This window comes from Culex pipiens, chromosome 3 (assembly GCF_016801865.2).
Source record: "Culex pipiens pallens isolate TS chromosome 3, TS_CPP_V2, whole genome shotgun sequence".
In the NCBI taxonomy this organism is placed as follows: Eukaryota; Metazoa; Arthropoda; class Insecta; order Diptera; family Culicidae; genus Culex; species Culex pipiens.
The window spans coordinates 26,523,707-26,550,838 of NC_068939.1; the positions used below are offsets into that span (position 1 = coordinate 26,523,707).

The 27,132-nt window shown below is 37.3% G+C and overlaps 1 protein-coding gene across 1 annotated transcript in view; it reads left to right on the forward strand.

The window, feature by feature from the left end:
• The window catches only part of LOC120417400 (uncharacterized), a 117,588-nt gene that overhangs the window by 67,570 nt on the left and 22,886 nt on the right, over positions 1-27,132 (forward strand). The window contains exons 3-5 of the mRNA XM_039579436.2: positions 19,795-21,804; positions 26,370-26,517; positions 26,961-27,074. Of these exons, the coding sequence (XP_039435370.1) occupies positions 20,112-21,804; positions 26,370-26,517; positions 26,961-27,074 (1,955 nt within the window). The 5' untranslated portion in view covers positions 19,795-20,111. The remainder of the gene's footprint in view (positions 1-19,794; positions 21,805-26,369; positions 26,518-26,960; positions 27,075-27,132) is intronic.

Genomic DNA, 27,132 nt, shown 5'->3' on the forward strand with positions numbered 1-27,132 from the left:
CAAAAAAGTAGTTTTACAAAAAGACATTGAAATTATAGAGTTTAATATAATGAAAGATATTTATGACTTTCCTAAACAATCTAAACAAATAAATATATTTTGCCCCAAATGTAAAATTCATGAAATAAAAAGTACACTTTTGGACTCGACCTTCACTGATTTTGAGCAAATTTGGAGGAAACGTTCATCTATCGATAGTAAACAGAAATTTCTAGTTTGGTTCCGATTGAACCATCTCCCAATTTTAGGGCCGCCGATTTGACGATTTTCAGAAAAAATCCCTTTTATTCTTTTACTCATAACTTTGCATGTTTTAAAGCAAAAGACTTTCTTCAGTTTGCATTTTATAGTGTATTTGTCTTTATTTTGGACATAGTACCTATTTTGGATCTACCAAACTTAATTCAACGAAATTGTGCATTTCGCCAAACCTGATAGGAATCTGCCACACTTGAGAATGAAACAATCACTAAACTGCCACCAAATCAATAAAATAACTGATTACAGAGAGCATGGATATATTTACGGTACAATTCTACAAACTGTTACAGTGTGTGTGTGCGCTTCTCGAATGTTACAGTCTTTCTTGCATATTCCGGGCTTTTTGTTTGGATACGCAGTAAATGTTTAATTATGTTTAGAACGCTTAAATGAATGATATAAATGATTTTCAAGCTTATTATGCACGTAATGCGTCAAAAAAGTTCACCCCGTGCTTCGAGATTCCAACCAATCAGAAGGTTGGTCGAAAATATGCGCATTGAAGTTCGGGTTCTATAAGCAATAGACCTTAAATAGGAACAAAACATGTTCTAGTTTTTCGGGCTTATTCAGTGATAAATTCCAGCATTTTTGTATGACCCAATTTCACCCCCAAACCCAATGTCACCCCTAATGACCCCCCATTGACGAGAAACAGCGATTTTATTGAAAATTTTTGATTGTACGAAAAGTAGCACACGAAAGTTGTTTAAGCAAATCGTCGCTCTCGTGCTTAATTGTCGTACGTGCATTTTGGGCCAAATGGAGTTAAGAACGCCATTTTGTGTAGCTCACAATGCCTCACTTTTGACCTTCACAGATCCCAAAAAATCGATTTCAATCCAGAGATATTCAATAAAGCCTGAAAAAACTCCGTGCATTTTTGTCACTTTTCATTCTCCGCCAACTCACACAGCAGTTGCCCCGAACCCTCTTCGATTTGCGTGAAACTTTGCTCGAAAGGGTAATTTTGGTCACTGATCACGAATCCAAGGTTCATTTTTCGATATTTCGTGACGGTGGGGTGGTACGACCCCTTTCATTTTTCTGGTTTTTTACTGAGACACGTTTTTCAGTGATTTGTAGCACGCAACCATGAAGAGATAGAAATTTGGTGTCAAAGAGACTTTTGTGTGAAATTAGACGCCCGATTTGATGGCGTACTCAGAATTCCGAAAAGACGTATTTTCATCAAAAAGTGTTAAAAAATTGTTTTAAAATCGCTGCCATTTCCCGTTACTAGACTGTCAAAAATCGTGAGACATGTCATTTTATGGGAAATTTAATGTACTCTTCGAATCTGAAATAACCCAGAAGGGTCATTTTTTCATTTAGAATAAAATTTTTTATTTTTAAATTACGTGTTTTTTCTAACTTTGCAGGGTTACATTTTAGAGTGTAACAATGTTCTACAAACAAAAATTTTGATATATAGACATAAGAGGTTTGCATGTATTCGTCACGAGTTATCAGAATTTTACAAAAAAGTTTTTTGAAAAAGTTATGATTTTGACCATTTTTTACCAGTTTTTTTAATTTTTAACCCCTAAAACTCAATCGTGTGCTTTTGAAAGTATTTTTTTCGGAAAGCTAAGCTAATTTTGCATAAGAACGACCCCTTGGACGATTGTTGTGACTCGTGCATTGCGAGAATCAGATTTTTTTTTCAAAAGCATATGTTTGTGGTGGTCCCCACATAAAAGCAGTGCACGAGCCGTTTGCGAACGTTTGCGAACTATAAATCACAGAAAAACGTGTCTTATTAAAAAACCAAAAAATGAAAGGGGTCGTACCGCCTCACCATAACGAAATATCGAAAAATGGACCACGGATTCGTGATCAGGGACCAAAATTACCCCTTAGAGCAAAGTTTCACGAAAATCGAAGAGGGGTCGCACAGTGGGCGAAATGGAACCCAAAATCGGACTTAATTGAACGCGGCTGGTTCCCTGATATGAAAAATAGTGTTTCTTATGTAAAAAAATCCAAGGAATCGATTGATGATGGTTTCATCCACCGCACAAAACGGCAAAGGGTCCATTTTGCCCCAATTCCCTATTTTTTAACATTTTTTCTTGAAAATTGGTCTGTATTTAGAGCGGAGGCTTTATGCGGCCATCCAAAATGCACTTAACTTATGTGAAAATGTTCCAGGAATCCAGTAAAAATAACCACTTGCACCGCAAAAATCATCTAGGGTCCATTTAACCCCAATTCCGCTGTAAAAGCATTTTTGGCCCTTTTCAAATGTTAGGTCAGATTTTAAAAATCTGAAAATATTTTTATCGTAAAGATCAGACAATTTTACATAAGGATGACGATTTGCACTTGTTAGTTTGATACATTTATGTTGATATAGAAATTAAATTAAATAAAAAGATTGAAGAATCAGTTTCAAGCCAATTTTCCCAAACGCAGAATAAACTGCCTTTTGCATTTTTTTTTATTTTTATCAGCATAAATGTGTCAAACTATCAAATGCAAATCGTCATTCTTATGTAAAATTGTCTGATCTTTACGATAAAAATATTTTCAGATTTTTAAAATCTGACCTAACATTTGAAAATGGCCAAAAATGCTTTTATAGCGAAATTGGGGTTAAATGGACCCTAGATGATTTTTGCGGTGCAAGTGGTTATTTTTACTAGATTCCTGGGACATTTTCACATAAGTTAAGTGCATTTTGGATGGCCGCATAAAGCCTCCGCTCTAAATACAGACCAATTTTCACGAAAAAATGTTATAAAATGGGGAATTGGGGCAAAATGGACCCTTTGCCGTTTCGTGCGGTGGATGAAACCATCACCATTCGATTCCCCGGATTTTTTTACATGAGAAACACTATTTTTCATACCAGGGAACCAGCCGCGTTCAATTAAGTCCGATTTTGGGTTCCATTTCGCCCACTGTGGGTCGGGGCAACTTTTTCCGATTTCGTGTGAGTTGGTGGAGATTTACCCATGAAAGAAATTTCAATCTTGTCGTGCTATCTTGACACAACCTGAAAATTGATGTAAGTGTGACAATTGGCCAGAGGGATTTCAGGTCAGAACGCGTTTGACACAGGAACGCGCTCGACTACCGCAAACATTTTCAATTATAGCTCGCGTTTTCGTCAACCAAATTCAACCATACTTCGGTTAAATGGACAGAATGGTCAAATGACAGTGGAAACATGATGTCTTTGTAGGTCATAAATTTGTTAAATTGACGCTTGCTAGCAACAGCTATGTCTGTATCCATGTTCTTTATTTCGCACAATCAAACTTTTTTCAGTAAAATCGCTGTTTCTTTTCAATGGTTAGTTTTAGTTTGAGATTTTCCTTGATCTTGAAGTAAAATTTTCTGGGGAACACGATCAATCAAATCAAACCATCCACATTAACGACCCCCGGGTCTTTTGTGGTCTCTATTGCAAGTTTCTGCTCGAACCTTGGAGTCCGAAGGCTTGAATGGGGAGGGCACCCAAACCTATTTTTACTCCAAGGAACCTTCCACCCCAGTGTTTGAACTGACGACCTTCGGATTGCGAGTCCAACCGCCGCCAGCGATTCCACCGGAGTAGGCTTGGTTTGGTGTGTTGTTTGTACTTATGGCATGGAAACGACTCCTACACCTGGAATGACTTAACGGCCTAACAACCAAGGCCGGGACCGACATTTTACTTCCTCATCCGATGGAAGGTTGCAGCAGATAGGAATCGAACCCAGAATCATCCGCTTACAAAGCGGACAGCGTAACCATTCGGCCACGTACTGCCACATAATGGGAACACGATGGTGATATAAAATAAAAATAACAAAAATAGGCATTGGGTCAAAACAACATTTTTAAACTATAATGGAAAAAAAATGGGGTTTATTCGAGGGTTAGAATTTTATTTTTATAGAATTTCTTGGATAATTTCCTTTCAAATGCAACCTGAAGATAGTCTTTCGCTGTGATAGTTGCAAAGTTTTGAGTAAAAATACGTTTTTTTTTTTGAAATTGTCAAAAAGGGGGCGGTGCCAAAATAGATGAAAGACCCATCGGCACCAAACTTGGGATTTCTCATTACTATCGATGGATGAACGTTTCTTCCAAGGTTTGGTCCAAATCGAAGGTGAAGGTCGTGTCCAAAAATTCTTGGGACTACTGTTTCCCACGTGAGAAACGCTTGACAGGTACCCCACTGTCTTCTTCTAGTGCACTTTTGGCAACCGCTGTGATGTTTGGTGTGAGGAGGTGAGCGTGACGATGATGGAACAGAATCGTTAATTTACGCGCCAGCTCTTTGCTGTGTCTTGGAAGAGGGGGGCCTTTTATTTATGTGAGGAAAATCCGAAATTATCTTTTATGTTTTTTTTTGTTATAACGTACATGAATTCCGGGTGAAATTTACAGTTTGACCAAATTGAAATAAAGATTGAAATTCAAATTAAACCTTTTTGATAATTTAGCAAACTGAAAGATTTAAAAATGTTTTTAAAAGTGCTTAAATAATTTTTGAGAGTCAATTGTAAATAAAATATTATCAAATTGAAAAAAAAGCTTAATTTGTATAACCTAATTCATCGTTGGGCTCCTCACTGTCAGAGATCTCCTCAAGCCGCAGAATGACAAACGACAGACAGTCGTGTTACCCCCGGGCCAAAAACCCCGCGGGAGTCGGTAGCTCACCGTTCGTCTTCTTCGCTGTTCATCAACCGCCAAAAATTTCCCTAGAGTCAATTTGCGATGCCGTCGTGTCACGAGAACGTTCCCGCAGCGGGTTAAACAGAACGCTCAAGAGGAGCACTGCTAATAAATTGAATCAATTGCACTTGGCTTGGCTGAGTCTAACGAAAGAGTGATGAACAGTAGGTTTGATGAAGTGATGATTAAGTTTATTATAATCAACTAAACAAAGAGAGAATGAATAATGTTTGAACAAATAAATATTCTGGTTGATCTAGGAACTGTAATCGTTCATCAAATAGTCAATCTGTAAACCATTTAAAGCTACCAAATAATCGAAAGCTTCTGATTTTTCCCTCAACTGCCCCCACAAATCGATCAATGTCATTTGCACTGTTCGCACCAGGATTTCGATTTCAATGCGTTGCTTTTATGCTCTTTTGTCACAAATATTTTATTAATTCATTTATTTTTGCTATTTGAAATAGCTTTCAGTGATTTTAGTTTTGATTCAGTTACAAAAATCTTAACATTTTGGTTGAAATTTCAGCATCCTGCCTTCTTTGAAAATGCTGTAAAAAACCATATTGGTCAACCGATCACAACGAAGACCAATCGCTCACGAAATCGAGAACAAAAAACGCTAATGAATGGAATGGCAGTGGAATAACTTCCCAAGGACCAAGAACTTGTTCAATCTTCTCCGCCGTCTTCGAACGATTAGCTCTCATAATGGGACACTACAAAACGGCCAGACCAGACCAGTCCTGAGGCAAGGAGGGTGCGGCAGAAGTAGACGACTTCTGGTAAGCCAAGCCTCGACAATGAGTAAGAGAGCCTGAACTGTATTAAAAGCTCTCTGGTTGCGACTGAAAATCCAGGGACAGGGAACTGGGGTGGTAGGAGCGAAGCACTAGCAATTAAGAGGAACTAGGGTGATTGGTTATATTTTGAGTTGTTGACTTTTATTATTATTTCTTTAAAAATAGTTTATGTTTGAATAAACATTTAAACAATCCCAGAAATCATAAATGTTTTCAGAATTAAAAATAATAATTGAATAAAAATCAAATTGCAGTTCTTCACCCTATTTTTTTTTTTTTTGGATTTCCAGTACAGTACACACCATTGCACAGTGGTCCAGATCGCAAAATTAAGTGGAAAATGAATTTTCCGAAAAATGGTGACGTTTTGGAGCTTTGGTGTCTTCAGAAGATATGTTGCAAATGGAAAGGGGCAACTTTTGGTTTGGTTGAAAATTAGGGTGGTTCACGATTAGGGTGATTTTGAAAATCTAACTTTTCAGGAATATTTTTGGGAATTTTTATGTCTTCTAAAAAGTTGTTGGGCTGGCCAATTCAAGCAACTTTGTCGAAGACACCAAAATTTTATCTCGTAATCTACGCCTTCTATGACCTAATTTATAGAAAGCATCTGAGCAAACCTTCAAAAATCAGTTTTTTGAACGTGGCAATTCAGGGTTAATTTTTAGAGAAAAGTGTTATTCGGAGCACTTTTAGAGCTCTACAAAACAAACATTTTCATTTTTTGACATGTCAATTTGGACTTAAGGGTCAAAAGTTACAGCCATTTTAAGGTAAAAAAGATGCAAATTTAAAACTTAAATATCTCAAAATGGCGCAAGCCAAATTTTAAGCACTAGGTTGCATTTGAAAGAGGAGATCCAGCACTACAAACGCTGAAAAAATCTCAGGGGTGTTTTTCTTTAAACTTGAGATATCTTCATTTGAAAAAGTCTAATTTTCAAGGGAAAACCATATGGGACCACCCTAACGAAATTCGAAAATTGTCCAAATATATGTTTTTCCATGTAATTTTGCCCGCTGAATCTGAATCTGCCCTCAGAATTGAGCTAAAATGTCAACAAATCGATTTTTGGTCATATTTTGGGTTTCCATGTAAAATTATCATTTAAACCCAAAATATGACCAAAAATCGATTTGTTGACATTTTGGCTCAATTCTGAGGGCAGATTCAGATTCAGCGGGCAAAATTACATGGAAAAACATATATTTGGACAATTTTAGAATTTCGTTAGGGTGGTCCCATATGGTTTTCCCTTGAAAATTAGACTTTTTCAAATGAAGATATCTCAAGTTTAAAGAAAAACATCCCTGAGATTTTTTCAGCGTTTGTAGTGCTAGATCTCCTCTTTCAAATGCAACCTAGTGCTTAAAATTTGGCTTGCGCCATTTTGAGATATTTAAGTTTTAAATTTGCATCTTTTTTACCTTAAAATGGCTGTAACTTTTGACCCTTAAGTCCAAATTGACATGTCAAAAAATGAAAATGTTCGTTTTGTAGAGCTCTAAAAGTGCTCCGAATATCACTTTTCTCTAAAAGTTAACCCTGAATTGCCACGTTCAAAAAACTGATTTTTGAAGGTTTGCTCAGATGCTTTCTATAAATTTGGTCATAGAAGGCGTAGATTACGAGATAAAATTTTGGTGTCTTCGACAAAGTTGCTTGAATTGGCCAGCCCAACAACTTTTTAGAAGACATAAAAATTCCCAAAAATATTCCTGAAAAGTTAGATTTTCAAAATCACCCTAATCGTGAACCACCCTAATTTTCAACCAAACCAAAAGTTGCCCCTTTCCATTTGCAACATATCTTCTGAAGACACCAAAGCTCCAAAACGTCACCATTTTTCGGAAAATCCATTTTCCACTTAATTTTGCGATCTGGACCACTGTGCATTGTCTATGGAGGAAAATGGGGCAGCTGGAAAATGAAAACAAATAAAATCACTTTATTAGACTTTACGTGGCACCAAATGGCTATCAAGTGCAGGCTGGGATTTGTTGGTCATTTGTACATAAATCTGTAGATTATATCGAGAATAGTGCTTCGTTTATAGACCATCCTAAAGTGGGTTATCATTAGACGACAAATCTTATCAAACATTATTTGTGTAGTACAAATAACGTTTATTTCGTTAATTTTCATTTCCATTTACTCAGAAGATGATCCAAGTCTCGCCAAACGGTCCCTTAGATGATGAATGGTGCAGGGCCGTATCTAAGGGGGGTGTTATGGGTGTTCAACACCCCCCATGGAAAAAATGGCTTACACCCCTAACGCCCCAAAAAAAACACGGCCCGAAGGGCCGCCATTTTTTTTGATCATCCACATCTAGACTCTAGATACGCCCTCATGGAAAATTATAGACATTAAAAAAAAGTGATGTAGATGGATGAAGCCTTCTACATAACTAACACTTAAAGAAAAACATCACTATCACTAGATACGCCATCATAAACATGTTTAAAAAGGACTTTGATCGCTAATTCCCATAGAAAAACTCAACTTTCACTAGATACGCCCTCATAAAAATATTTAAAAAAACTTTGATCGTTGAAGCCAATAAAAAAAACTCAACTCTTACTAAACACGCCCTCATAAAAATATTAAAAGAACGACATTGATCGTTGACGCCAAGAAAAAAAACTCAACTCTCTTTAAATACGCCCTCATAAAAATATTTAAAAAAAAACTTTGATCGTTGAAGCCAAGAAAATAACTCAACTCTTACTAAATACGCCCTCATAAAAATATTTAAAAAACGACATTGATCGTTGACGCTAAGCAAAAAAATTCAACTCTCACTAAATACGCCCTCATAAAAATATTAAAAAAAACTTTGATCGCTGACGCCAAGAAAAAAAATCAGCTCTTTCTAAATACGCCCTCATAAAAATATTTAAAAGAAACTTTGATCGTTGAAGCCAATAAAAAAAACTCAGCTCTCACTAAATACGCCCTCATAAAAATATTTAAAAAACGACATTGATCGCTGACGCCAAGAAAAAAAAAACTCAACTCTCACTAAATACGCCATCATAAAAAATATTTAAAAAAAACTTTGATCGTTGAAGCCAAGAAAATAAGTCAACTCTCACTAAATACGCCCTCATAAAAATATTTAAAAAACGACATTGATCGTTGACGCCAAGAAAAAAAAATCAACTCTCACTAAATACGCCCTCATAAAAATATTAAAAAAAACTTTGATCGCTGACGCCAAGAAAAAAAACTCAACTCTCACTAAATACGCCCTCATAAAAATATTTAAAAAACGACATTGATCGTTGACGCCAAGCAAAAAAATTCAACTCTCACTAAATACGCCCTCATAAAAATGTAAAAAAAAACTTTGACCGCTGACGCCAAGAAAAAGAAATCAGCTCTTTCTAAATACGCCCTCATAAAAATATTTAAAAGAAACTTTGATCGTTGAAGCCAATAAAAAAAACTCAACTCTCACTAAATACGCCCTCATAAAAATATTTAAAAAACGACATTGATCGCTGACGCCAAGAAAAAAAATTCAGCTCTTACTAAATACGCCCTCATAAAAATATTTAAAAAAAACTTTGATCGTTGAAGTCAATAAAAAAACTCAACTCTTACTAAATACGCCCTCATAAAAATATTTAAAAAACGACATTGATCGTTGACGCCAAGCAAAAAAATTCAACTCTCACTAAATACGCCCTCATAAAAATATTTAAAAAAAAACTTTGATCGTTGAAGCCAATAAAAAAACTCAACTCTTACTTAATAAGCCCTCATAAAAATATTTAAAAAACGATATTGATCGCTGACGCCAAGAAAAAAAAACTCAACTCTCACTAAATACGCCCTCATAAAAATATTTAAAAAAAAAACTTTGATCGCTGACGCCAAGAAAAAACTCAGCTCTTACTAAATACGCCTTCATAAAAAACTTTGAACGCTGACGCCCAAATCAAAAATCAACTCTTAATAAACAAACCCTCATAGAATAATTTTGAAAAAACTATTATCGTTGACGCCCAGAGAATAACTAAACTCTAACTAGAAACACCCTTATCAAAAATTATTGAAAAAAAAAACTTAGATAGTTAACGCCAAGAGAAAATTTCAATTCTCAATTCAAATTCAGCAAAATCGATTTCGAGTGGTGTGCCGCGTAAAATGCCCCTAAGCCTTTGTATGGGCAGCTTCGAAGTTTCTATGGAAACCTGTACGGACGAATCAATCAATTTATTTAAAAAAAAAGCTAAAATGCTGGTAAATCAGGTTTGAGAACGTTCTATTGGTGTTCAAAATTAGGGGCATTTAGCCTCAACTGTAAACGAAAATCAACAAATTCGAAATCGAATTTTTCAAATTATGCTCAAATTTAGTGGGGCTATTGATCTGTTAAAACACGGCACCGCCCCAAAGTTTTGCGATTTTCGTCAATTTTCCAAAAAAACCTCTTTTTTCATTGAGCATGTCTTTGAAACAAAAATTAATAGAGCAAAACTCGACTGTTATTATTAAAAGAAGTTGGACGCTGAATTGCGCCCCGCCCATGTGGATCAATCGGACCGCGCACTGGACTCACAATCCAGAGGTTGCAGGTTCGAATCCCGCGGCGGGCGCTCTAAAATTCTAAGTGTAAATATGGGAATCCGGCGCCGTCGCTCCGTGCCGTACTAAAACACTTAGGAGCCCAGGGCGGCAAAGTTCTTGTAGTTAAAAGGAAGACACTAGTGGTTGGTACTAGCAATGGTGGCCGACAGCTTCGTTGGACGCTGAATTGAATGATGTCAACAGATCTTCGATTGCTGCATTGAGCATTTTAAGCAATTGAAAACTTTTTCAAGCATTTTTTTCAACTTACATGTGATTTAATTTCAAATGATTTAGATGTTTTTTGGATTGATATGTAAATAAATCCATCGACTTTTAGCGACTTTTCTGAAGAATTATCATTTATAGGGGAAGGTGGGGCAAGACGACCATATGGGGCAAGAGGAACAATCGCTCTTACGGCCGTAATTTTTACAATTTTGATTATTTCCAGTATGAGGAATTGTTGCTAGCAATGCAATCAGCTGATTCTACTACCACATAACCGCCAAAACAACGTAAACGCCACGGGGCATAAGATTTAATGAAGTTTTTTAAAAACCTTTGTTTTCTTATAATATTTGGAAAGTACAAAATAAGGCTTAGGGTTCGTTTTAAGGCTCATTTTATCAAAATGCAATTTTTCCTAGATCAGTAGTGTCCCTACCAATGATTTGCACCTATTAGATGATTTTAGTATGATTTGACTTTTGGTTATTTTTGTTGAGAGCTTTTAAAAAATCTTGTTCAGGTGGGGCAAGTGTACCATATGAATTTTTAGTATGGAAAAAAATACGAATTGCTGCAGCAACATATTTTATTGGGAAATAAATACAAAAAAGTTCTTAAAAACTGATAAACAATTGTTAAAAAAAAATTTCCACGCAAAATAAATTGATACTATGAAAATTTACTATTTATCATCTAAGTAATTATTTTTTTCGTAAGAGCGATCAAATTTTTAGTAAAATATTATTATTTAACCTAAAAATGAAAGAAACGTTTCAAATACATTCTAATCTGATGTTTCAAAGTGATAGCAGTTCACTTGTTAGCAAATTAACATGTTTTTTCATGCATTGTTCCTCTTGCCCCAACGGGTTGTTCGTCTTGCCCCACTAGTTGAGTAGAACGTACGGAAAATCAAAAAATTTAAAATCAATTTTTAACATTGAAAAACAGGATTTTTTCAAAATTTGTTCTATCAAAGTCTTAGTCAAGACCTGAAATAAGATGATTATGATAAAATCCGGCAGATGTTTTAACATTTTAATGGGTTTTAACGAGCATTTCCTTAGCTTGTTACACTTGCCCCACTTTCCCCTAATTAAAACAATCTTCAAAATAAAAAGATGCATTAAACTCCTCGACGAAATATTTCAATAAACCTCGAAAAGTTTTGAGAATAAACCTCTTTTCATGGTGCCAAATATCACCTGCGATTTTTATTTTAACTTAGGCCGTTGTTTTTTGAAGTTTATGTCCCTCGACTCTGACAAAAGTCAAGGGGAGCAAAAAAATAAAAAAGTTAAAAAAATGAAATTACAGGCCACAGTTTTAACATGTTCAATACACCTGTCCAGTCGTTTTGCAATCATAAGTTTCCAAAATTTAATATTATTAAAAAAAATTGCGAGAAAAATGTTATAAATAACACTGATACAAATCTTGTAAGCATATCCGGTAACTCTATGTTTATGAATTCGTAAATTTGGATTTTTTTTCAAAATCGTCAAAATTTTTCTTGAACTCGATGTAAATGTAACTCGATGTTGTCTTCGGCAAACTTGTTCCTTAAAATACGAACAATAACCTTATGACGTTTTTGAAAAATAAAAAAAAAATCCATAAAACGGTAATAACCAAATTGTGTTGATTTCCTCTAAAAATTGATTTTGTTTCGGGGGATCAATCTGTGAACACAGAAAAAAAATCAATTCCCGAAATCGTGAAAATTGTTCATGAATGTGAGAACCACGAAGAAATATATTCATGTTAGTAGTGTAAATGCACCAAACTCATGAATAAATTCCTCCGCGGTTCTAACATTCTTGAACAGAATTCACGATTAAGGGAATTGAATTTTGTCTGTGTACTACAGCTGAATAGAGTCATTTGTATTTATTTTTTTGTGCATCCCTCCCTGAAAAAAAATGGGGGCAAAACAAATTATTGATGAAAAAATAATAACTTTTGGAATCATGTACAATAGATTGTAAATTATTTAGGATTTAATATCGTTAAGTTTTATAATTTCAATCATATAGAGCATTCAGAAATTTACAAAATAGGATTTGGGGATCGCAGAAATTAAAATATATAATGAGTTTATTGATGTTGTTTGCGCATGCAAAAGGTTCAGATTGTAGATTTGTATCAGTTCAGTTAGATCTAGTACAACAGAATAATTCTAAGCATCTTCAAATGAGTTCTTGGCATTGTTATAGAATTTCCCGCTAGAACTACCAGCTTTGGTCACAAGAATCTCCTCTAGAAGTGGCAATTGCTCCGCGAGACACAGTACAGAACAGATCAGACAGAACAGAACCGTCCTGTTCTGAAATACAGCTCAAGATGTAGAAAGATACAGTTTTCTCGTCTAATTACCGTCCAGTACAGTTCAATAAACCGACAGAAACCAAGAGCAATAAAGTTTTGATTACAAATAACTGTGCACTAGCTAACCCGCGAGCTTCAGTTCTGTTCAGATCCGATTATGCCACGAACCAAGCACCAGACGCTCTTATGTGCGTTAACAGATGTTTAGATTATTTTTTAACATTACTGTTACAATATATAAAGCAAATATCACGTTTTGGCAAAAAATGTTTGAATTTTAGTTTAAGGATTAAGGGATCGCAGAAATTAAAATATATAATGAGTTTATTGATGTTTAGATTATTTTTTAACATTACTGTTACAATATATAAAGCAAATATCACGTTTTGGCAAAAAATGTTTCAATTTTAGCCAAGGGACAAAAACTTTAAATTATTTTTTTACTAGCCATAACCAATTCCACCACAATTCATCATTTTGTATCAAAAATCAGCGCCCAAGGAAGGTTTGTCAACTGCGTTAACATATGGCACTGAAATAAACGCCTATGTTGACTGTATACGCCCTTCCTACCACACACATACACCCCTAACGCCCTATTGGGGAAAACACCCCCCATTGAAGAATCCTGGATACGGGCCTGGAATGGTGTGCGAAAACGACGGAAAAGGTTGCGATAATAAACGTCGAAAGGTCGTTTTGGAGCGTAATTAAATTCATCTTTTGTGGCGTGTTTTCACTTATTTCTGCTTGTCGTTGTTATTCACTCTTCAGCGATTAATTAGAATTTATTGAAGCTGTTTGGTGAAAGCGATTTGAAGATTCATTGAATACCATTTTTAAAGATTTAAAGCCTTCTATAACCGAGTTAAAAAAAACTCAACTTCCCAAAAGGTCGTAAAGTCAAGCAGCCACCAGACTTCTGGCAAATTTCCACATTCCTAGAGAAAGCGAAAAAAAAGCCCACCCCTTTTCAACAATTCAATCCAACCGAACCAGATTGAATTCCAAATTGAGTTTCGTTTTCATCGTGGAAGGAAACCCTTTTTTGCAGAAGGCAGAACGCACAAGAATATCATATTTTCAGCTCGCCTTTCGAGTGCATCTCCGTGGGTCGGAGAACCTTCAAGATGGCACAGGGAAAAAAGACCGAGAAAAAACGATAAGGATCTTCTGCCAAGCGTGGATTCAGTGCCAGAACTACTTCGCTTCAATGGACCTTCCTTTTGTCCCCCTTGTCCCCGTTGTCGTTCGAGTGCCTTCCAGGTATACCTAGCTTGTTCTGGAAGTGGATCCTTTTGCCACTTTCTGCAAGTTGAGAGTTGTTCTCGCGCTGGTACAGCGAGGACTGCATCTGGTGTAAGATCCGATTATAATTATCTTCATCGGGTTGAAATATGCTCTAACCAGGTGGCTTGCGTTAATGATTGTGCTTTAAGAGGTTGATCACTGGAAGGACAAATTTTCATTTCAAAGCAAACCAGGTTTTTGATCAGGAAACATTTGATTTGATTTCAACCGATTCCCAAGCAATTATCAGACCACAACTTCCATTAGTTAACCACACGAAGCCATCCCCGTCGTGCAATTTACCGTCAATTTAGCAATGCCCACACAAACGCTTTTCGAGCAGGTTGCCGTAATTCATTGTGGCAATCGATGACCAAAAGGACCAGCGTCCATCGACAACCATATCGGGTGGGATGAGGCAGATAAATTACAATGCAAATAAAATTCAATTAAATCGATAAACATAAATATGAAAACGAGTTGCAAGTTTGTACTTCCACTGAAGCATTCCAGGACGAGGGTGCTGGAAATATTTATGACGACATGTATGTTGGGAAAATTCGATAAAATGTCGTGATGTTGTGCTACCTTCTGGCTATCTGTGCGTCGTGAAACGTAACTTTTGGAATAATTTGCTATTGGAAATGGCCATTAAATTAAATTAATGATAAATTTCATCATGAATCCAACGATTTATTAAACCTAACGTATAAAAAATTAATTTGCTAAATAAAATGGTGCTAACACAGACAATATATTTTTAACAAACATTAAATTAAAAAATTAAATCCCACCAAAAACAACCATCACGTAATGGCAATCGATGGCAATGGCGGCACTGGGTAAACTTGTGACGATCGACTGCGACGATTTGAACAATAAACAGTCGGCAGGATACTGTTTTTAGCTCACAAAAAAAAAACACAAAGCCAGCTCTTCAGTGGATACCTCAACAAGCATGGCAGAATATTCATGATGGGAAAGGACGTAGCCGTAGTGAGAGAATGAAATATGCATGGTCTTTTGTGAGTATATTTGGAAAGATATTAGAGTTTGTAGAGGAGTAGATTTGTATGTTTTGATGAATTTTGAACAAATTTCACTTAGCTTATACAAAACATATACTCTTTAAAATGCCCATCTAAGTAGACAAATAATTGCTTTGAACACGATTTATTAAAAAGATTTCAAATAACAGGTCCTAGTCCGGTATAAAAAAAAATCAGATTGAAGTTTAGCAATTGTGACTTACTCTTGATAATTAAACATTAATTACATATTTTGTATTACAAAAGTATTCAATACTTCAAACAGATCGTGCAATTAATCCGGACAAATCAAAGATCACATTTATTTTATTTGAAATAATTTTGCATAATATCGTCTGACTTTTTCCAAATGCAAAAATTTGAAATAATTTAAAAAATGAAATAATTAAATGAAAATTTGTTGCCCTAAATATATTATTAAGTATTATAAGTTTCTAACAATTTCTTAAAGAAATCAGTTAAGCTAAGGATTTTGAGCGATTAAACGGAGGTGAAATTTGGTAAATACCGTGAAATGCCGAAAAGTTGGAAATAATCTATTGTCAAATAGCTGCTTAATGTAATTAACTGAGAATTTTTTATTTAATCACTCCACATGTTTGAAAACGGCTATTTGGAAAATTCAAAATGCATTACAAATTTAAAACTGTTATTGAAGATGTTATTTATTACAACATTAAAAAAATGCAGATAATGGAATGCATTTTTCTAGTGAAAATAGTTTTGATTGGTTATTATTAAGGCTACAAACTCTAAAACTCAAAACTGTCAAGAATTATTTTTACAAATGAAATTAAATAAATTTGAGAAATTTGAGAAACTGTGTCGTTTTTACAACTAACAAATTTCACAAAATGCTATCAGAATGCTTATGACTTGCACGTTTAAAAGTGTTCATAAAATAAACTGTGATTTGAATCAAAACATTATGTTCTTATTTTTTTTAAGTTTAAAAGTTAATGAATTGTCAAGTTTGCTTTAACGAATAATATCGTTCTCAGTGTTTTCACGAGCACATTTCAAAAAAAAAATTATTGAAAAGGTTCTATAACATGTGAAACACAACAGTTTATAGGAAATTAAAAAAAACTCTAGATTTGTTAATTCAAATGTTCAAAGGTTTTCAGTTTATGATGGCCTTTGGATCTTTTAATGGATAAATATATTTAGTATGGAATTTCTAAAAGAACAATTCGATTTTTTTTAAAGTTCCTATCAACATATAAAAGACAATAGTTTATAGGAGTTTAAAAAAAACTCTAGGCTTATTGATAATCAGGTTTGAATTGAGGAAACTCTGAAATGCTCTTTTTTTAAATCAAACTCACAGTAAAATAAAAATAAAAATGTCTAGTTAAAAAAAGCTTTGACCAAATAAAAAAAGCAATTCAATGTTTAAATAGTTGTTAAAATTCCGTACAAATCCGTATTATGCGAAAAACTCCCTACAATAATTCCGGCCTGTTAATAATCCGCGATATTTTAGCAAATTTTCTTAAATCTCGGTTAAATAAGGATAGCAGGATCTTAAACTTAGCAGATGAAAATTCTACGACATTTCACAAAGTTGATAAATTGTTTTATTTTTTGCAGTAATATTTTTTTGTTAAGGACTTATGTTTTGCATCTTGAACTACTGCTAACTTTTTCAGTAACTATAGTTTACACAATTATAATAAAGTAAATTTTCATAAAATTCCATTATTTTGTAATAACTTACCTTAGTAATTAGGCCAGTATAAATTTTATTTAAAGTTTTTGTCCCTTGGCTCTGCTTGAGGTCGAGAAGAGTGGGAGACGTTAAAAAATGCAAGTTCGTGCTCTTTTGTAATTTTGAAGCAAAATGTATTGCATAATGCTTCATTTATCGATATAGATATGCTACAATCAACAATTGGTAAAATATCAATGATTTCATCTTTTACCGCTCTGTGGTCGCTAATTTAAAAGAAAGTAAATTATTAAAAAATCTTTATTTGATTGAGAATGCATCTATAACTGGTCAAATTTTTATTCTGAATGTGTATTAATAATTGAAATTTAGAGATATTCCGGGTGATATTCCGTTGTACAGTACCGCAAAAAGTTTCTTTTTCCGGGAAAAAATGCGTTTATGCTTGGTTATTTTGAATACGAATGATTGCAAAACGCATGCTAAAGCACTTTTGTCATCCAAATTTAAAAACCATGGCTAATGATTTAAATTTTTATACTATTTTTTTCAAAATCGTGCCGAAAAATCAGGGGGCAAACAAATATTTTTTTCAAAAAAACTTCAAAATTTTAATGGAAATAGAAGTCTCATCAGCTGAAAACAAATTAAAATGCATTTTCCTGCGTTCAAAATTATATTCAGCATGTCTGACAACAAGTTTTTTTTCGGCTGAAAAAAAGGTTCGTCAATATTCAAATATTTTTAAAACTAATGATTGCAGTACAACTGGGCAGGTATATAATGCATTTTAAAATAGCTTCTTCTCGACTTTGGCCAGAGATGAGGGACATAAACTTCAAAAAATATTTGCAACGGCCTTTTTTTTAAGATAGGGCCAATTCTCTCCCAAATAAAAGGGAGTTCAGGGGCCTGAATTAAACCAGATATCGTCAGTTCTGCATATTGAGCTACCCTAATCCTTACTGATTAATCATCAAAATTTGTCCAATATATCTAACCATTTTCGAAGAGATATTTTATTTGAAGAATTTAAATTCTGCCCCCATATCTCCAACCACGTGTGCGTCCTTATTTATAGCGCCATTAATTACCGACGACCGCACGTTGTAAACAAAAAGCTATATAGTATATTGGACCCGGTGGGGACCAACAAACAAATAAACACGTCAAAATGATCGAGTGTGTACGACGGTTTTTGTATAAATCGAGATTCCCAAAATCGTTTGCTCGCAAATGGCAGCAAGTCTGGGACGGAAATCGGACAAAAATATGCGTGGGAGCAAAAAAAAAAAAGATTGGCGCCCGATAAAAATCGATCCACGCACATGTTTTGTCCCAGCTTACGTAACAGTAAACACTGGAACTGGGCACGTGTCGCGTCCCAGGGCCACCCGTTTTTCACTTCGTCAACTGTAAATAGATTGAAATGTATTCTACGCACATCACCAAAATGGACCAAATATTAACCCGGTGAAATTGAAAAACATACCGCGTTAGCGATGGTTATCTCTCGGCACGGAAGATTTCCACGCGGACATTTGTACCGTTCTCCACGGGGAGGACAGCAAATCAGACTCAGAAGGCGAGAAAAACTTCGCCGGTTGATTAAACATTCTCACGTTCAGCTAATTATGAGCAAATCAACGTTCAAAAGATAGTGACTCCGTGGCCAGAACCTTCCGGTGGAGCCTGGGGCCGGAGGGAATGATAAAAGCAACACGGTCGTCCAATTTAGTATTCCGAGAGCAGCGCCACCAAGTGCTGCACTTGTGAACGACGATGGCACCGGATTCGCTCCAAACCAGGGGGCCAAAGGACTTCTGGGAAGGAGGGGGTGTTGGGGGTTTCTGGTTTAATATTTACTTGGATTTCATGGTCCATGGCGGATTGGACGGTTTTGAGCATTATCATAAAAAAAACTGATGACAGCTGCTCTGCGGTAACGCATTTCTTTGGGGGGTTGATTTTGTGTTGTTTGCTGCATAAAGTGCGAAAATTAATAGGTTGGTTTAATTAGGTGGAGATTTGTTGAGTTTGAGTGTTCAAAGTGTTGATTGCAAAAAATGCCTCAGGATGAAATCTTGCAACAGTAAATGTAAATCTGATTCACTTGAACCTTCGATTAGATATTAGAAAGTTTTTTTTTTTCAAATCAAAAATATTTATCTGCCCACCATTGAAAAAACGGCTAATATCCACTTTTGGCAAAAACGAGATATTAGCACCAGGCGGTAGAGGATGTTCCAACGCATCTCCTGGAACTTGAATTTCACTGAAATAGTGTTTAGACTTGGCTGCCGATGCGAAAAACCAAACGGCTAATATGCCACTCTTATGGGAAATTGCCTTGACGGAGATTTTGTGACAAACACTGAAACGCGTTTTTCTCGGAATACTTGATTTGGCATAATAGCCGATTTTTCAATTATGGGCAGTTATGCAACGCATACTGATAGTTCTGGAGTTTTTTTTAAAGGTCCAATAAACTAAATTTCCAGTATTTGCTATATGGGTGTTTTTAAACCGCCTTGAGTCAGGGGTATTAAAAAACATCCAAAAGCAAAAACTGAAAATTTGGTTTATTGGACCTTTTCAAAAAAAAAAACTCCAAAGTTGCTTTGGGTTAACTGTAAGTAATTTTGATGAACATATTAAATTATTTTAAAATATTTCAAGATTGTACTAAAAATTTTCCCAAAAGAAAAACTGCCACTGTATCGCATAACATCACCGGCCACAGAATCAACCCACCTCACCTTGAAACGATTCATTTCCCCGACCTCATTACGAAACCATAACCAAAGTTAGTTTTCTTCCATTTCACCCACCCACAATGGACAGCCTCTCGGTAGAGACAACGGAGAAAAGCCTAATTTGTTCTTCGTCTATCTTTCATTTCAGATCTCCCCCCGTCGCCAACGAAACAAAATGAGATAAAATGAAGATGATGTCATCATCAGCCGGCTGTTTATCAATCGAACTCCATCTCCTGCGACTGGTCCTCGAAGGGCCGTAGCATTCACCGAACCCCAATTTGTCCTTGTCCCGTTGATAGCTTCATTTTTTTGCGACCCCCCTCTCCGTTACCCCAACCAAGTTGTGGGAACTTTTCTGTGGAATGTGGCCGAATCGGTAGACACGCAGATGCGACACCGTTACGCCGTACGATCCGACGGCCTTGGCAGACAGCTGGCCAGGGTTAAACGGAAGCGGAGAAGATGAAGGTCGACAAGGCCGTGTGTACGACGGACACGTACGAGGATTTGAACCGGGCGATCCGGTTCGAGGCGGTTTTTTCGACGCTGGTCGAGAACAAGATCCTGGCGATCAAGCGGGAGTGCGAGCTGAAGAAGCGGAACAAGAAGTCGCGGGCTTTGCGGAGGATTCTGTTTGGGAGGAGGTCGTGCAAGAAGACGGTGGTGGGGAAGAATGGGGAGGCTGGGAAGAGGAAGAGCAATGGCGGGGTGGCGGTGGAGGGAGGAGGGGACGGGGAGGAGGAGGAGACGGGTGGGTTGGGGGCTGTTGGAGGATTGCCGGTTCAGGAGTACTCGACGGTCAGCGATGGAGTGGATGAGGTTATTGTGGAGATTGGAGACTTTTCGTCGCTGGTCGATGCCATTGGAGGGGTTGGGGCGGAGGGGAGGGATCGGGTTGAGGGGCTTGGAGTTGGGCGGGACGATGACAGCACTAGTGGAGCCGTTGGAGGTATGACCTTCGGCGATGAGTTGCCTTCGAAGAGTGAAGCGATAGCACAATCATTGGAGGATGATCGGAAGTCGATCCGATCGAACGATGTCCGGTTTAGGGACCGGTGCGGCACCCTGGAACCGGTCAGCGTGTCCATCGAGATAGAGCCACATTCCGATCCGTTGAGCACCCAGTACGACATGGAGGATAGCGGTACCAACGTGTCCATCGAGCTGGACGTCAGCGAGATATCCGAGATGAAACGAAGCATAGCTTCCGAACCGGTTCCGATCATCAAGAACGTTAGCAAGTATCGAATGACATCGACTCGACAGCCGGCACTGCTGGGTACCGCTTCCCACAGGTTACGAGTCCTCGAGGCCAAGTCCATCAGTGCCCAGAACAGTCCGGTTCTACCCCGACAAAAGTCAACCGAAGCACGCCATCTTACGTTCAGCACCGCAACCTACCAGACGACGACAGCGCCGTCGACGAAATCGAAGAAAGACATCGAAGACACCTCATTCGTGATCGATCTCAGCCGGAACGCCGAGGACGCCGCCCTCCCGGAAGCCGGCAACCTCAGCAACAGTAACTCCAATGTGATACCGAAGGAGAAGCAGCCGCAACCGCCGGACAGGCGGAGCAGCAGCAAAAAGCAACAGCAAGCCCTAGTCGATAGCAGTAGTAGTAGCGCTAGTAAATCCAAGCTCAACAAATTGAACGCCGTCAAGCGGTTCAGCGACGTGCTCGTGTACGACAATCCTCCTCCCCCGACGCCGGGACTCATCGAAAGCTTTAATCAACTGACGGCCCCGAACCTACCTGTGATATCGATGCGCCAGTCCGCGTCGCCGGTTAGTGATATGATCAAGCTGCACCGACTATCCACTGCCGCCGCCGCCACAACTCCAACGGAACACCCTGCGACGACAATCGGTGGCGGCGGCGCTGAATCCAGCCGAAAACCGCCGCGCCACGGCTTTCTGCGGCAGTCGAGCTGCGACGTGGAGCTGCACTATCGACCTGCCGGAAGTGGTGGTCAGCAGAAGCACAACACTAGCCGTAGTCATAGGGATAGCTTTAGTAGCAATCGTGCAACGACGACGACGACGACTATGGGGATGGCGCTGGCCAGGGATCCTGGAGACTGTGCGGACGATCCGCTGATGATGGGCGAGCTTAACGAGAGCGACGAGGAGAAGCTCAACAAGCGGAAATATAGTAAGTATCTGGTCCAGGTTGGGCTTTTTAACTATTTGCTCTCTGTAGTCTCAACTTTCTAGCGTGGTGTAACAGCACTGATCATCACTTCACTGTATTTGGACGCACGAGAGGTTGCAAAGTAGTAGTTGCCCTGCAAATCGATTTAAAATTTGACTCAGTTAATTAAATCCCAACAGGTCAAAATTATATTTAAACCACAGACAATCAACTTGGAAACACTTTCAAAATGAAGACATAACCAATAAATTATCCAACAACCTGTGAACACTAGAGCCATAAATCACACTCGCACCATATCAATTTGCACATGAATGCTGGTACTATTTTTAATACGTGCCTCTGGCCACGTGTTCTACGCGATACATTGGTACTGTCGCCAACAACAAATATAATGCATCATCACGTTCGTTGTTAGCCGTTATCGCCTCCAAACATAAATCATTTCACACGTGTGTACATATTCCGCGGCCAATGCAATGCATCCTTCCACTTTCTGAGCATCCTGACGTAGTGAAGCCTTCACAAAGCCAATAACGAACGATGAGTATTATTGGCTCGTAAAAGCCAACGTTGACAGCCGGCGGTGGATGTGAGGTTTTGTGTGTGAAGGGAGGGGAAAAAGGATCCTCCTAGAATTTTTCAACAAAACTGTCCCCCGACGACACCCACATGAACTCACAGAACAGCAAAAATCTTTAGGAAAAATGCATTTTCTAAATTTGCTGTATTATGTCCAGATCATTTTGAAAAATGTCTTAGAAAATTATTACACAATTTGACATTTTTGAAGGTGTTAAAAAATAATTTTATTTACTGGGAACGCATTCACTAAAATTCAATTCAGTCGATTGAATCGTGTTCTAGGAGTCCAAATCTATCATACCATGACGAAACTGAAACGTTTACTGATATCAAAATCATTCAAAATTGTCGAGTTGTGTTATTTAAACCTAAATCTTAAACATCTTGTAAGTTTCAATCTTTAAACAAAACGTTAAGAAAAAGCCAGAGTTCATAAGGGACCATCCATAAACCACGTGTACACCTAAGGGGGGGGGGGGGGGTAATGCGATTGTCCACGATCCATACAAAAAAGTTTTTTTTTGTATGGCCAATTGTCCACGAGGGGGGGGGGGGGGGGTAACAGATTCCCAAAAAAGTGTCCACGTGGTTTATGGATGGTCCCTAAAATGTTCATCAAATAAATAGATGCCTTCAGTAACCATTAGGGTGGTCCAAATCCGGACTTTTTTGGGGCTACCCCCTGAAATCAAAGATTGACCCATCACTAGGCTAAATTCCAAATTTGAGCTCATTCTGACCACGGGAATGGTATTTCTTGTAACAAAAGCAGATAAATTAAAATCCAAAACGTTTGCAATTAGGTTTGGATCAGAACAGATGACGATTCATGGATGAACTAATTCATCAAATTTGTATTCTCTCTCACACGCTCTTATAATATGATATCTTTTGTTGATCACATATTACATAAAATTTTATATCTCAAAACAAACCTGCTAATTTAGTTGAAAATTATAATAAACATGCCAGAAACGCAGCGCAGCGGATAGCAAACGAAAACGACGACGACGACTAAAGTCCAAGCAGAGAAACAGCGCGCGCTTGTAGGTAAACAGGCAGGCAGGCGAGCAAGCTCGTGAGAGAGTTTGAACCTGAGAGAGAGCACGTGCGTGTACGAATTGGAAATAAACATCGTTGTTAGGTAGCCCCTTACAGCTGGCTACGCAAAAAGGGTCAGTTTTGGGCGCTAATAACTTCGCGGGAAAAAAATCCTAAAAATATGGTGTCTTCGGGAAAGTTGTTCTAAATTTAATGAAGGTTCTACATTTGGGAAATGGTAAGAATCGGATAATTATGGCGCCTTCCACAGGTAAACAAGTAAAACAGTTGCTTTTCTCCATACATTTTGACGATTTTTCCCAGGGCTGCGGAGTCGGGTCATATTTCAAACGACTCCGACTCCGACTCCGACTCCGGCTTTCTCAGATTAGCCGACTCCGACTCCGACTCCGGCTCCGGCTTTCAACAAATGGTTGGCTCCGACTCCGACTCCGACTCCGGTCTACCAACTCTAGCCGACTCCGACTCCAACTCCGACTCCAGCTTTCAACAAATGGTTGGCTCCGACTCCGACTCCACATATTTTTAAATGTTTCAAAAGTTGGTTAACTATTATTAGTTAATTATTTTTAAAACATTGATAAATAGGATTATTTAAATACTCTCTAAGCGTCATGTTTTTCTCAAGAAAAATAAGTTAAGTAAAAGTAAAGTAAATAAACGGAAAAAAAGTTTCTAGGTTACAAGTTTTATACGTTATGGAAACAGAAATCAAAAAATATCTTCAGTTTTAGAGGCATTTTGAGAAGAACAGTTTTGTAAGTAAAATTGGATTTATTTGCTTAACCTCAAATTTGAAAATATTTTTTTCAAAGCTAATAAATTTAAATATTAAATTGTTATTTTTGAATGAATAACTAAAAGAAACCTGGCCTTAATGATCTATTGAACATTAAAATTAAATTTGCTCACATTCAGGCTGACATTTGTAAGAAGCACAGTGACAGGCACCTTGTTTTTTTGAAATGACAATTTTAAACGAAACATTTTTTTTCGTTTTTTTTTAAGACGTTCATGGACATCACGCCATGGCTGAAGGAGATTATTATTGCAAATCAATGTATCTAAACAATTTATTCGTGGAAAGGACGCTTAAGATGTCCTTTTCAAATATCTGTGTGACAAGGAAAATATTTTACCATGTAAATTTTTAATTTATTTTAATTTTAAAATTTTATATACTTTAAAAAGGAGGCGCACGATACTTCGTGAATCTTCACCTAAAACGAAGCTTTATGAATGATCTTGCGCCTCCATCAAAATATATGAAAAAACTTAAAATATAATAAAAAACAAATATCCACAAGTAAAATATTTTCTAGGTCACAAATATTAAATTTTTTTTAAGGTACATTGATATGCAATGATTATAACCTTCTGTCATATTGGCGTGGGACATACAGTATGAGAAAATTCGTACCAGTTGATAATATTTTGATTTTGTTTTTTTTAAAATAATATTTGAAAAATAAATTAAAATCCTTTATTTTGTTCTATACATTTTTTTATTAGTTCATTTTTGTACTGAATTCTTGAGATTTGTTCAAAGATAATTTGCAACGATATCAAAATAGTTTACCTAAAATCAACATCAACATCAACAATCAATGATTATTTCAAAATTTGTTGCAACTTCTTTTGATATTTTTTGTTAGTTTCAATTATTTTAAATGCAACACTTTGATTTTCTTGTACTCAGTTATAAACAAAATGCGCATGTTGAGTTCTTAGTAAGAGATTGTTATTATCGTTGATAATTTGTTACAAAAGTTAAACTGTCAGTGACTCTTTTTCGATTTGCAAAAACAGTGATTTGGTCAAATTTGAATTGAAAGGGCACATAAATATAGGCAAAAGGAAGCATTCAAGAATCAATTAGATATGTCTGACTACATAACCAATATTTTTTTTATTTTTTTTTAAATGATGATACTACATACTTGGGTAAGAGGTTATCATTTAGTGATTATAGTGTAATAACACAATTAGAGCTTTTCAATCACAATAAAAAGCATCAAAAACATAATGGCATCTGATAAATCAATTAAAAATATAAGATGTTTTGTAAATTAAGCTGTTCTATACTGCCCCTGATCGCATAAATGTCCCATATGCATTTTCATCATTTTTGAGATATTGATGCAGCTTGGTTCAAAATCGTGTGGTCTTTCATTAGAGCCTATAACATCCAGTACTTTGTTCTAGAAATCAGGAGGAAATCCAGTTTTTTTCGCTAAAACTTAACACGTAGCCTTATGTATGGGACAAACTTCAAATGCGTTTTTCTCAGCATGCTGTTTTTGCATATGGGACATTTATGCGAACATGGGCAGTATAGAAAATGCTGAACAATAAAAAAAAAACATATTTTTTGTTGAATTTAAGAAAACTCCGGCTCCGACTCCGACTCCGGGTTATCAGAAATCTTCGGCTCCGACTCCGACTCCGACTCCAGCTCTTAAAGTTTAGCCGACTCCGGCTCCGACTCCGACTCCAGCTGTTCGAGTTTTAACGACTCCGACTCCGACTCCGACTCCAGGTCCCCAAAAAGACCCGACTCCACCGACTCCGGCTCCGACTCCGACTCCGACTCCACAGCCCTGATTTTTCCCATACCCAAGCGATTGGAGGGAGGGGTTCCCGTGGTCAGAATGAGCTCAAATTTGGAATTTAGCCTAGTGATGGGTTAATCTTTGATTTCAGGGGGTAGCCTCAAAAAAGTCCGGATTTGGACCACCCTAGTAACCATGTATTTAAAAAAAAAAAAGCTAAAACGATCACAATGTTCACAGAGAATCGCACAAGCACACAGTCACAGTCACATAGTTTCCCACACACTCACACTCACGGTGTTTAGTTGTCGATTCGGTGTCACGAGCGTCGATTTTCTCAAAGTAACTTTGTCTCTCATCCTCCTGTTCTAGAATATCTGAAGCGCTGTTCGGATCCGGTAATTGTATTTCCCTCTACTAGCACGGCGGGAGGATCCGGAGGCTGCACTGCCGGAACCAGTGGCGGCGGCGGCTTGCAGCACTGTATCCTGAGCCGGCCGCCCAACCAACCGATGTAAGTTGACACCCCGTGGGGAGAGGACCCCTTCCGTTTCGGACCTCCGAAACAAGTTCCGGATACAGGTGGGATTGTGGAGTATCTACGGGGAGTGGTTGCACGTTTTTCTGTTTCATTTCATGCAAGCAGTTGGAAGCACCAAGATTGTTAAACAATAGGTTGGAAAGAATACAAAAGACAAATATTAAATATTTTTGAAATAGAGTGTTTGACAAGTTTGTAAAAGCTAAATGCCTCTTCTAGAGTGTGTTTAAACTGTTCCAACCTCTGAGTTAACGATCTCGAACCAGCACATTTTCCACAACAGTCCTTGGAATAATATTCTACAAAAATACTAGGACCTCTAGTCCAAACATCGCAATGAAAAAAAGCTTAGTTGCTTCAAAATGTTCCACCTATTTAAACATTTTTATTCTTCTTCTTCTCGCTTGAATGTTTAGCCAATTCCCGTACGACGAGGACTTCATGTACGACGTCTCGCTGCAGCTTGATCCGGACCGGCACGGGGAGCTTGATGCAATAGTGCCTGAACATAGGAGAAGACATAAGCATAGGTGAGTGTGGCGTTTAAAAAAAAAAAGTTTTGGGTTAAGAGCGAGTTTTTCACCGATG